Source organism: Anoplopoma fimbria, chromosome 15 (genome assembly GCF_027596085.1).
Source record: "Anoplopoma fimbria isolate UVic2021 breed Golden Eagle Sablefish chromosome 15, Afim_UVic_2022, whole genome shotgun sequence".
Lineage (NCBI taxonomy): Eukaryota > Metazoa > Chordata > Actinopteri > Perciformes > Anoplopomatidae > Anoplopoma > Anoplopoma fimbria.
The window spans coordinates 12,434,316-12,447,894 of NC_072463.1; the positions used below are offsets into that span (position 1 = coordinate 12,434,316).

General features: G+C 42.9%; 1 protein-coding gene across 1 annotated transcript; it reads right to left on the reverse strand.

The window, feature by feature from the left end:
• Nucleotides 1-655: 655 nt before the first annotated feature.
• rin3 (Ras and Rab interactor 3) lies at nucleotides 656-10,767 on the reverse strand. Its single transcript, XM_054613820.1, is given in 14 exon segments — nucleotides 656-1,529; nucleotides 2,181-2,295; nucleotides 2,756-2,920; nucleotides 3,066-3,199; nucleotides 3,674-3,860; nucleotides 4,082-4,203; nucleotides 4,940-5,111; nucleotides 5,259-5,439; nucleotides 6,166-6,643; nucleotides 6,646-7,236; nucleotides 7,777-7,868; nucleotides 8,349-8,421; nucleotides 8,554-8,665; nucleotides 10,404-10,767. Coding segments are annotated over 14 exon segments (2,793 nt in total). The 5' UTR covers nucleotides 10,488-10,767; the 3' UTR covers nucleotides 656-1,242.
• Between the last annotated feature and the right edge of the window lie 2,812 nt (nucleotides 10,768-13,579).

Here is a 13,579-nt window from a genome sequence, read left to right on the forward strand (position 1 = left end):
GAAAACGTTATGCTAAACTGTAAGAGATCTCTGCTACTCGTATTGTAAAAGTTACATACATTGAACTAAAATGTTCAAACAATTATTGTGCTCTCAACTACACTCCGCTTACTTAGATTAAATTCTTTGCGTTTGATTGGACAACTAAAAAGGTGGGCGGGCTTAGAGTTTGGTGCAATACGGAGCTTCAGAGGACTGAATGAATCGCTCCTCAACTCATCACTACGTCACCAGCACCGGAGCAAACTCCGCTAGTTGTTTTGCGTCATCTGCTGTACAGTGACACAGAGCTGTTTGAAAATGATCAAAGATTCACTTGAATGAATCAAACCTCAGCCACATGATTTGGATATGAAAGCAAAGTTTTTGCCCACTGATATCCAAACGCACATCTCGGTCTCTGTCTCTGTCCATATTGCTTTGTTAGCTGCTGAGATCAACAAACGCGGTTTTATATGAACAGTGAGGCTAGCTAGTTGCTTAAATGCTTATTTGATTGGATGATTTTTCATAAACGCCCTGTGTGTCGGAAGACCGACCCAAAAGTAGGTTTTATTAATGGCTTTAAAACTGATCTGTAAAGCATTTGTGAATTTTTTTAAATATTTGTACCATTTTCGAAGAGTACTCCTTTAATGTAGAAATGTCAACTTAAACAAGAAACAGCATTGGCAAATTGTAAAAGCCAATTTATTTACAATTTACTCCGTATTAGTATACAGACACATGTGGAATGAAACTTCATAATGCCTTTTGGATATTTTGGAATGCAATTCAAAGTTTTTGTACATAAAGTTGCTACTGTAACCCCCCCCCCCACAACAGAAATAACAGAACCAATTTCTCAGCCAATAATCAGTAACGTAGTCTACCTCTGTAGACAGTCTTGAGCGTAATAGAGAGTAGCATCGAGTATCATAGAGTATAAACAGTATAAACATGATCATATATGCGCATGTTAGAATAACATGCATTTTTACATTCTATAAAATAATTTCCTCCTGCAGTCCCTGGGGTTCCAGACCCCATGTTAAGATACAAAATCAGTCATTTATCTCTTTGGTCTTTGTGTCATTTTAGTCAGCTGCTGCTCTGTTTGGTGATGCACGAAAAAATCATTTCAGTTCACTTAGATCAACATTTCAAGTGAGACCTGAGATAACAACGCTGTCCATACTAATGCCGTCGCCACACTGTAGTTACCGTAGCAATACAGCAGCTGCCACTGTGATGCTGGAGCGGCTACAAGCTAATCAGACTCTCCTCCTCCTCCTCCTCCTCCGCCTCTGGCTCCACAGCGTCACCAGCTGCAAAGTCGGCCGGAAAAAAGCTCTCTGCAGGGGGAGCTGGAGGAGGGTCATTGGGGCAGCTGCGTCCGGGCTGGGGCTGCTGCTCGACGGGTTGGTCGATAGGGTGATAGATGAAGCAGTAGGCTCCGGGTTGGGAACCGTTCTTCACACTGAGGGCCAGCTCTGTGGGAGCCAGCGTCTGGTGAACACCATCCATATACACACTGAGCATATAGGAGTCTGTGGAAATAAACAAGGAGGCATGACGTTACATAGGGAATGATGATACAGGCTGTTATCATTCTGAGGTCGTAACTATATGCCTACGAAAATGAATATGCCGTAATTTGTAGATAGCATACAAAATAAATTAGTTTGTTATCCACGTAAATCATGAACCAGGAAGTAAAAAGGCCGCAAAAAACAGTCTTTTACCCAGAGAACGTTGTTGACAAGAGGTCAACGTTGATTTATTTGTCACATAACTGCTGTACTTAAGCAACGCCACTTTCGTAGTTATTTTAACCAAAACCATGTTCTTTTCCTTAACCTAACTAAGTATTTCACAATATTTCCTAAACCTAACCAAATTGTTTCTTGTGATGACAGAAGTTTATTTTGAAAATACTGTATGCATTTAACCAGCAGAAAAAGACACGGGTTGCTGGACTTGAAAAATGAGAAGTGACAGGAAGTCAGGATATCTCGCTAGATCAGGGTTGATAGTTCTTTTTTGAATTTCCATTTCTCGGATGTCCCCCAATTTGTGCATTATCAAATCTTAGATTTTAGAGTAACACAATATGAATCATGTTCTTTTATATAAAGCCAGGAACTGAATCCTGCTGAATAGAACAAGTGTAAGTTTAAAATCCCAGCACTGACATTTACCTTGTTCAAAGCGTGCCGCACACTGCTCAGCTAGCTGCTGCATCGTGGTGGTGGGGAGGACACCCAGAGTTTTTGGACTGGCTCCAATCTCTGGACAACACACTGTCAGAAAGTCCTGTACAACAGAAAAACACAGGAAGTTACAGAGAGGTATCAGTATGAAACACCTCAGCCTGTTTCTCTAGTGGTGTCTGTGTGAGCCATCTGAGATTTATTGTTTTCAGTTTTTCCCCAGACAAAGTAGAAGCACAATTCATCACACATCTACCAGTGTGATTTCCTGTTTATTAATTTCTATATATTGGTCAATGAGAATTCCAATTTAATCATACTGTGCTTTGAGCCATAATGCATTCAAATGCTGGCAGCATCAAATACCAATCCCTTTGTCTCTTTTCAGCGTGTGATTCACTCTGACCTTTTCAGATCACACACTGTGCCATTGTTAATAGTGTGTGTGTGTGTGTGTGTGTGTGTGTGTGTGTGTGTGTGTGTGTGTGTGTGTGTGTGTGTGTGTGTGTGTGTGTGTGTGTGTGTGTGTGTGTGTGTGTGTGTGTGTGTGTGTGTGTGTGTACCCGCACAGATCCTTGGGACATGCGTTCCTGGTTGAGCGTGCGTCGTCTCTCCCAGCGGTGGATGGAGTCCTGGACCTCTCTGCTGAGCTGCCGTGTTGCTGACCTCTGCTGGTCAAAAGTCTTGATGTGCTCCAGAGCGCCGTAGGTGGTGGTCAGATAATAGGAACACTGCACACACACACACACACACACACACACACACACAACACACACACACACACACACACACACACAAGGGGGGCATGATCAATAATGTGATAAACGCATAGATCAAGTCAACAGGAAAAAGTGTTTGAGGTATTGACTGGGCACCTTCTCCTAGTGCCAACGATGGGTCCATCAACTCCATCATGTATTCAACGTCCAGCTGCAGAGCGGACAGATTGGATCTAGCCAGGACATACATCATTACAGGCAGGAAGTCATCAGCGCCATGGGCCCGCCCTAAACACACAAAATTACAGGAAATTACAGGATACTGGCATATCAAATTAACCTTCTTTCAAGATTGTCTTGAGTCACTTGAGGCCACCACAAGGCGGGGCCCCAAGGAACAGCGTTGGCATGTGAGGTGACTTTGGCATAGAGGCCACAGTTTATGCGATGCCCATTGGCCCAAAAAGCAAAGAACAATGAATATTTTTTATGATAGTTCATTTTAACTTTTTGTTTGGCTAAGAATGTCTTTAAGCATTTGGTTGTATTTGGAACACAACCAAATGTTTTGTTCCAAAAAAACAAAAAGTCGATGGACAAAATGTCGAATTGAGGCTTCAAAACCGTAGTTCACAAACCATCTCTGCATGTCTATGCTCTTGGTAAGTTGACTTCCTGTTTTACTTTTTTTGATAATAAAACAACAGTTAACAACAGTTAGCCTCCGGGGTTGGAGGTTAAAGGACAGTTTGGGGCTCTGACCTGGACTGCTGACAGACATGGAGTCGTAGATGAGCTTGCAGGCCTTCAGCATGAGCTCGATCTTTTTCTGGGGAGAATACTCCAGATGTAGGTTGTTCAGTTTGATGCTGATCTTCTCCATAGCAGAGGCCTCGGGGACGGCAGTGGTTACCCCCAACGCCGTGGTGGTGCTGCCCAGGACGCCAGACTGACACACACAACACACACACACACACACACACACACACACACACACACACACACACACACACACACACACACACACACACACACACACACACACACACACACACACACACACACTGTCAGCATTCATACTGCTACCGCTGCTACTACTAGTGTGGATATAAATGCACTGCACAGAGGCTGTGTGTGGTGTCCTGCAGGAGGGATCCCGTCCAGCCCTACCTGGTTCTGGGCCAGCTGTTTCAGGCTGCCGTCGTTGGTGTGCAGCTTCTCCAGACTCTGGTATATTGGCTCCCTCAGTGGCTTCAGTACACTCTTACACAGAGCAGCTTCTACTATGTTCTCTGCACGGACACACACATGGATGATTACTTCAAACTGTTTTTAATTTTCCATTTAGTTAATTTTGCCATTTTGAAAATGACCATGTAGTTGAATCAGTGACACAGTGTCGACAAAAACTTAGCACCATTGTAATGGCTTCACAAAACCTCAATACTACTAAAGGTTTGCTCTATTGGATTCTATCAGACTGTACAGTTGTTACAATATTGAACAGCTTTAAATTCAAAAAAATTGTATCCTCATCTACCTCATCATGGGCTGAAGACATTATGTGATTAAAAAAGCATCAGGCTTTATAAAGTGACACTCCAGCGATTGTAGTATTGTAACCATGAACTAGTGGGACTCAAAAGTGACGGATAAAAAAAAATAATGAAGAAGAATGGTTAAAAAAAATTACAATCAGCAGAGGCCAATATATCTTGAATTTCAGGTCAAGCGCTGTAAATGCAGGATCCTACATTTCCCACAATGCAACTCAATAGTATCTTTTGGTTTGATTGTCCCTATCCAATAATGCTGTGTGCAATGTTTGCTGTTTGTTTCGCAGGCTCTGTTATAAATGTAGTTTACAATGACACTTTACTTATGACATCATAAGGGTTATTTTCTCAGATTGTAAATGTAAAAAGGTAAAATATACAAAGAACATCAAAAAAAAAATCCCCAAATTCCCCATATAGCTGGCCCCACATAACACTTAAAGAATTTAACATGAAGAAGTTTCAAAGTTACCCATTTTGTCTTGTGTGTACTGATGCTGTGGCTCCAGCATAGCTTGCAGCTCCGTGCTCTGCAGCAGGTAACTCTTCAGCTGGGTGATCATCTGCCTGATCTCCTGTAACAGCTCCGTGGAGGTGGAGTGCTTCGACATGGTCTCCAAGGTGAATGCCCGGTGCTCTTTTACCTGAATGCAAAACATGAAAGCTAAACTTGATTCAATTTGTATTTGAGACTTCTTCTTCTTCTTCTTATTGTGGTTATCCATTGGAGAAATCCAAATCAGCTGAATGTGGAAATCAAACCAGATCTGTTTCTCCCTCAGTGCACTCACCAGGTTCCCAAAGTAGCTCAGAGGGTCCCTGGCCAGCTCCACGATGCGCTGTGTGAGGCGGCGCTCGTGGCTGATGAGGCCGGTGATGACGGTGGACAGGCGGTAGCGGGCTCGGTCCAACATAACGGTGGTGGGGGTTCTCCTCACTGCTGCCTTGGGGCTGCGGCTCTCTGCAGGGCGACTGGAAGAGACGTAGAAAGTGAGTCCTCCTCCCTTCTACGTCTTACAGTGACTAACAGTGTTTGATCCAGTGGCTTCTGACTGCCTGACTCGTGACTATGCATCCTTTGATCAACATAGTGGTACCAACTGATTATGAGGTCCAGTCTGAGACCTTCAGTGCAGGGAAGTGTCACACAGAGATTAATTAGTCTGCATAGCTCAGAACGTTTGATGATTTCAACTCTGTACAAGGTCCATGTCTGTCTTAATAAACAACAAGTAACATGTGCAATATGATACTTTGCATGCATGATACTTGCTTAACTATGTATTTGGGCGGTGAATGTAACAGTGGAATCTTTTGATTTAACTTTACATAAGAGGACTTCCGGAAAAGAAATCACAATTATACTCATAGTGTATTTATATGAGAGAGAGAGAGAAACACATTCTTCATATGGAACACTGTTTGGACCTAGACAAACACCACACTTTTACCTTGGTCAGGGGCTGGACTTAAACAGACTGTGATACTTTATGTATTGTGGCTTTCACTCATCATATAGATATTATTTTTGGAAACCTACTCACTGTTAGTTGGACCTTTTGCCTGTTTACAATAGTTTAACACCTTTATTAAAGAGCCAACAAGTTTGGCCTACATGTTTCAAATATGTGTTAGAATAGTTAGTATGAATAATAGGTTAGTATATGATTTTAAACAGATCATCCTATCTAAACTTACTTGGCGTTTTGCTCCAGTTCCTGGTTCGGCTCTCCTTCTTCCTCTGTGCTGCTGGTAGAGCAGGAGTCGGGATCGGTCACCAGTACATTACCCCCCTGCGGCGAGTACAGAGACACATCTGGACGCCTCGCCGGGGAGGGAGGGGGCCCTCTCATCCCAGCAGTCTGATTGGCTAGTCCTCCTCCTGCCTGGTTGGGGCTCACAGGTGAGTCTGGGGAACATTGTTTCTTCCTCGGCGGAGGGACTGGACGGGACGGTTTCTTCGCTAATGGCGCACAGTGGGAGCTGGAATTTTGTTTATCCTCCTCTTTATCCATTTTCACCTCTTTTTCCTCCTTCTCGACCTCTCTCTCTGTCTTTTCGCTGTCCTTTTTTACCTCACTCTCTTGAGGCTGGCTGCTGTTCTCTTGTTCAACCCCTTCATCCAGCTGACCTGATTTACTTCCTGTTTTCTCCTCGCCTCTCTCTCCTCCCCCTCTCTCTCAGTTCTCTTTGCAGGATTTTGTCCCTTCTCTCTCTCCGTCCCCTCTCCCACCTCTCGGTCAGTGCTTCTCCTGGATGAGGTGCGACGGAGGGGAGCTGGAGGCAGCGGGGGAGCAGTTCGGCTCTGCAGGGGGACAGGAGGCCTCGATGGAGTGAGTGATGTTGACATTGACTTCCTCTCTTCTCTCTCCCCTGCACCTCCCCTTCCTTCCTCTTTTCTCTCAGCTGCTGTAGGTAAATTTTGAGGCGAGGGAGGAGAGGAGAAGAGGAGGCCCATCCCAGATCCTGAGCCCAGGCTCGGAGGTCGGGGTGGGGGGCGCTTGTATTTAATGTCCTGGGTGGGCGGGGTTTTGGCGTGACCTTTGACTTCTGTGCTGATCTTCTGTGGGACTTCTCCATTCTGCAGGGCAGAGGTAAGGTTCGGAGGGGTGACGTTATCAAGTTTGGAGATAGAAGGTTGGTTCAGGTGTTTGTCGGCGCTCTGCTCCACAGTGACTGGGTTGACATACATGTACAGTCTGTTTTGGTTCTGATCCAAAGCCCGGTCCTGGTCCTTCGCCTGCTGGTTCAGATCGGACGTCCAGAAATCTGCAACACATGCAGTCGGTGTCAAAAAAGTTCCTTTGTGCTCTCATATCAGGTTTTTCATATTATATGTCATGTAATCACTGTAATCGTCCGTCTCACATGGTATGATTATATGAAAACAATCGTTCACAGTTTGACTGAGCTCGATGGTTCATTAAAGACCTTTGAAAAGCCTCATATTTAACAGAAAGATACAGATCTTGGTAAGGTACTACTCTAACTCTGGGCTACAACACAAATAACATTCTGAAGTGTCCAGACAGTTAAAATTGAATACATGCAAATTAAGCCCTTAACAGTGCACCTACTTGGGCTCCCTTTAATGCCCATGAAGAGCCGTAAATGATATAATACACACATTCTGTGTCTGTATATATTCATACATGATGTCCTTCACATATATAATGTAATTTAAGCACTTCTGCTGTGAGTAGCTGAATCGATGCGATTCCTTTTATCTTCCATCTTCCATTGCTGTATCCAGCTCTTTGCTGCAGCAGTGACCCAACTTCAGTGTGCTAATAATGTAGATTTATCTACCTGCACCCATAGCAGAGATGACCTCCAGCTCCTCTCTCTTAGTTGCCGTGGTAATAGCGCGGGGTAACCTCAGTGGGATGGCGAGAATGTCCCTATTGGGTGGATTTGATAGTAATAAAAAGCAGTATTAAGTCGAGCAGGGAGTTTAAATAATATGACATAACACAATCTGTGTGTGTGTGTGTGTGTGTGTGTGTGTGTGTGTGTGTGTGTGTGTGTGTGTGTGTGTGTGTGTGTGTGTGTGTGTGTGTGTGTGTAGGTATGTTTCATACGATTTCTATGGTGTTACTGTGTGTAGATGCATATTGCATGTGATGGTTGTTTACTGTATGTACTGTTTAGATGTATGTCTGCGTGTACATATATGTATATATATGTGTGTGTGTGTGTGTATATATATGTATGTATGTATATATATCTGTGTATATATATGTATATATACAGTATATAAATATATTTGTATATATATATGTGTGTATATATATATATACATACATATGTTTTTATATATATAATTGTGTGTATATATGTATAAGTTGATATATATATATATATGTTTGTATATGTGTTACCTGCTGACACTGTAGAACGAGATCAATTTGAAGATGTCATCAAACACCAGAGAGGAACCATCTAAGTGGAAAACTGACAAAAAACATATCAAGAGTGAATCAACAACCAGTCTGCTATCTGTGCTCTGCTAGAATATCTTGAATTTTGTATTTCCACGCTCTGACTCTTTCATGGTAGCTCTCTGCATTAGTGTGTAATACGTACATGTCTTGTGTTGTTTGACCATCAGGTCACGTACGGACGGCGCCCCCTGTTCATCAGGCAGCCGTACTGACAGCTTCGTGGCCTTGTCCTCTGTGCCGTGAACCAGGAACGCCTGCAAACAACGACATGCGTTACAACTCTGAGGTCAGAATGGAGAACATGGACAGAAAAGTGCTGAATCAAGTATGTTGACGAACACATACAATATGCAACACCACAAACATAAATGTTGTGTCGATTTTCCTATAGCACAAGTAGACAACAGTGAAAGCAACACAGCACTCACAGCAGCCTGAATTATTTCAACCAGCAGATATTTTAACATGCCCATAGTTTCCTATACAGAAAGAAAATGATATGTAACTGTAGATTCATAGGAAGAGTCCTGGAAAGGACTATGCCATTAGAGGAAACTGAGACACTGTGACACAGATGAACTAGTAGTGTAAGCTTGAGATTCTTTAGTCAGTGAACAGCAGGTCATACAAAAATGTTAAGTTTGTCTACAGTCAAGTATATAATTCAATAACCGAACATAGAAATAAACAGTTTCAATATTGAATATGAATAATGAATTAATATTTTACTTGGGCTTGAAGGAATAGTTTGTCTTCTTAGGATTGCACCTATTAATTTTGTTTCCTAGAGTGAGATGAGAGGATTGATATAAATCTCATTAAGTATGAAGCGCAAATACAGCCTGGAGGCAATGAGCTTAGCTCAGCATAAAGACAGGAAACAAGGAAAAACAGCTAGCCTGGCTGTGTCCTGACTTTAAAGTACATCTAAAGCCCGCTGTAGTTCTCACATGCTGGATATTGTTTCTTTTAATCTGTATTCAAACAGAAAACATGGTAATTTGTGGTTTTAGAGGGAGTGACATGTCACAATTACTTGACAGTTTTTAGTGTTCTGTTTGTGTTTTGGTTTAAATAAATGAAATACGACAGGTTAATACCTAAACAATAATAGTGTTGGGTGTATTTTAAATGTGCTAAATACTGATATTTCTATTGCCTCCACACGGCTCTGAACATGTTGATTACACACACAGAGGGAGAGTAACGTCATTCTCTGCTAAGGTAGACATTACTCCTCTACATCTTTACATAGCCAATATCTTTTTGCTGCTTTATTATTGCTTTGATTCCTGAATAGAGAACCATTACGTTTGGAGAGAGGATGCTAACTGTTTCCCCCTGCTTCCAGTCTTAACGCTGAGCTAAGCTGAATGTCTCCTTGCTCTACACAGGAGCTGTTTTAGCCGTGTTTTTCTGTCGTCTGTCTCATGTACGAACGTAACAGAAAACCTTAGGAATATTTTTACACTTCAAGTCTATTTCTTTTCATTTCATGCACCAGTCTTTGGTGTTTGAGTATTTGGCTCTGAGCGTTCTGTTGACTCAACACAACTAACCAAACTCAAATAGATATTTCAGAACTTTGCCTATAATTAGTGGAAAACTACATAGTTATCTCCTCAAAACATCCACAGACATAATTAGGAAATTCTGGAACCATGAAATAAAGTGTTTTGCTGTGTCATGGTTTTACAAATTGTCAGAGAACGCTTTTAGAGCATCAAACCTCCTTAAGAGTTGCTGTACAACAAGCTAAAGCCTTCAGTTGATTGCCATCTTTTTTCCAGAGAGGCATTAATATAAACTCTAATCCAAACAGTTGAACAGTATGTAAGTGTGTGTGTGTGTGTGTGTGTGTGTGTGTGTGTGTGTGTGTGTGTGTGTGTGTGTGTGTGTGTGTGTGTGTGTGTGTGTGTGTGTGTGTGTGTGTGTGTGTGTGTGTGTGTGTGTGTGTGTGTGTGTGTCTGTGTCTGTGTCTCTGTCTCTCACCCCAGCCATCTCTTTCTCCATTATACTTGTGGTTTGGTCCTGGCTGAGTCCTTTTGGCTGCCATACGGAGACGCTCCCAACCATCCGATCAATAAGACTCAGCAATGAAGGAGTTTGAGGTGATGGTGGGATAACAGGAGGAGGAGGAGGAGATGAGGTGGAGGAGGAGGAGGATGGGATTGCTGGCAACAATGGAGCGGGAAGAGGAGTTAAGGAGGGAGTAAGATCAGAGGAGACAGTCGGCTGCGGAGAAAGCAGAGGAGCAGGAGACACTGGAGTAGGGGAGAGAGGGGGAGGAAGAGACAGGGGAGGAGGGTTGTGGGAGAGAGGGGGAGGTACAGAGGAAGGGGGAGGATTGGAGGTGAGGGGGGAGGAAGTTTTGAGATGGGAGGGGGAGGGGGTTTGGAGACAGGGGGTAGAGGGGGAGGGAGGGTCGGAGGAGTGGACGCAGGTAGAGGAGGACACGAGGGGAGCTGGGAGGACTTCACCGTGGGAGGGGGGGTCTGGGCCGACATGGCCGGACCGGAGGGTTGGAGGAGGGCAGGGAGGGTGGAGAGAGGGGAGAAGATGGAGGGACCGAGGCAGGGGAGGGGACGGATGGGGTGTCAAGTGATCCTGTCAGAGGGCTGGTGAGGCTGCGGAGGGAAAAAAAGGCTAGAGGTCAGAGGAGGAAATCACATGTGGAGGATTTGTTTATATCTCGTCTGCTTCACTTTGCCTCCAGAAACAAACATCCGGTCACCATGTCTCGGCTCATTGACTCGGTGTCTGCAGAAACACTGAGATAGTTGGAGCTTACCCGTGTGATGCATGCAGTTTGTGACACATGATGTGATTCATAACTGTGAATAACTGAAACCGTTGTTGAGAGGGCCAGGGGCCATCTACTTGCTTTAAGGAGTCTGCATTGTGTTGCTTTATGAAACTAAACAGTCAGATGGTCTGCTGTTGCAGTGAAGTTTCAGTCTGACATAAGCTTAAAGGAAACAGCTGGTGTTATTTTCTTATTGCCATCTATTCTATATGTTGGCCCATCTTTGGTTGCTACGTACGTAACTCTGCATTAGCAATGCTGCATTTATGGATTTATTAGGGCCCCTTGAGCGCAGCAGAACAAGCATTGAATGCAACATTGACATACTATCATCTTGTAAAGTTTAATAAATCTCCTTTTAGCTCAGTTTTGGTCTCCAGCAGCTCCTGAGCAAATCTTCTGTCTCTTTAACCGGGGCTGTACGATGCGTCATATATTGCACATGTGTGCATGGAGTGGGATACTACGTCTGGACTTAATTTATAAAAATGAAGCGCAAATGTCATCTCAGACATTCCGTACATGAGAGGTAAGGCGGACCTGCTCGTGCACATTCAACCCGTTTTGGACCCGTTCCTATGAGTCGGCTGTCCCTTGTTTATAGATAAACCAGAGAATAATTGGACAGTAACACTGGGCTTCGTGATGAAAGAAAGTTTTTGCGTCACGTCTTCTCTTCAGTCTATACTTGCACTCTCTCTCTCTTACCCCCAGGAATCCAGTACATCTTACATTATTAAATGAATACCATGCCAAATCCTTCTCTAAATTCCTTTAGAAGGTCACAGAAACTGATTTTTGAAACTGTGTTTTCAATTTTGTTATTTGGAAACAACACTGATGAAAGCATTTGCTAAAACCACAACCATGTTGGGGACATTTCTCTGCCAGTTTGTCACTACAGGTGACACATTACATAGTTAATTTAGTGTCTGTTACTACTTTATAAAATTGTTGATGCAATGCATGCAAATTGGGTCACAATTCTATAATATCATTTGAAACCTGTGAAACAGCTAGACACTGTAGGGTCAAATTAACATCAATCAAGTAGGGCATTTCCTGGGGACTATTTTCTGAGTAGTTTTGGCTGCAGGACGGTGTACACGCAACTGAGTCATAATAAACTACAGTGTGTGTGTGTGTGTGTTCATGGTTTAAAGGAACATGTCACCAAGTGCAGCAGTGTGGCTCATGGATGTGTTTTTAGCAGTTGTTACGGAAATCCCACATTAAGGTCTGTCCGTGTAATGTTCTTACACGGACAGACCTCTACTTCCTCAGTTTGGACCACAAAGACTTGTGACAGACCTGTTTGTTTAAAAGGCCCTCTCCCCATTAAATGCTGAAGTGCATAAATGAGATACTTACAGAGTTGCAATTTTTATAGTTGATTCTCGATTTGCTGTTGCTTAAAAGGGGAAGCAGTGTGGTTACGTTGAAATAGTCTTAACTCTGAGCAGGAGAAAGATGCTACAAAAAGGGTAGTTTCACAATGATGTCATGTTGATGATGCTCCAGCGTTTACTACTTTTTGCGGCTTTACCAGTCACGTAACAACGAGGAACCATCTAACTCTACTTTGTCTTCAGATGGCAGAAAAGACCTCTCCCATGGTCTGATGGTTTTACATGTGTAGCACAGAGACAGGATCTCTAAACCGGTTCCACTAAGATGCAACCAGCTCTGCTTTGAATATTACAGCAGGTTGACATTAAGTTACTTTAATACTGTGACAGTTGAGATGCTATGTTTGGAGTGATTTCAACATGCAGAATTTTAATGAGAAAAACAACGTGACCACATTAGTCTAATTTTAGATTTTATACAGTGGCTTCTAGTGCTGTTCAGACCGCTTACTTCTCCATTTGAAAGCTTTAGCTAGCAAACACAAACCACGGCAGTCCATTTCAGGCGTGAAGTAGTTTTCGGATCCGTAACTCACACATTAACACAAACAAACCAATTGATTGATGCAGTAGTAGACCAGCAGCTCCTGTGTTCTGCAAGCTCAAATTAATGGTTTTGTCAATTGAGTCTTGTGGCTTTGCGGAGAGCGATATAATGGCTTCAGTTCCCAGTTGGAAAGAACTGTCTGATGGCATGATAAAGTGGTGAAAATATTCCAAATACAGCGTACACTTAAAGACATATAATTATTTAAGGTGGGCCTTCTCTATAGGTGGCAAAAATATGTTTTTCTGCTTTACCTCGCCATCAGACAGCCTTTCTGGCCGGTAACTGAAAAAGTTATATCGCTCTTTTTTTAAATTCTTTTAATGGTGTCCAAAATCTCATTGCATCTCAATACCTGAGCAAATAAACAGAAACTATCTGAATATATAGAAACCACTAGAGGTAA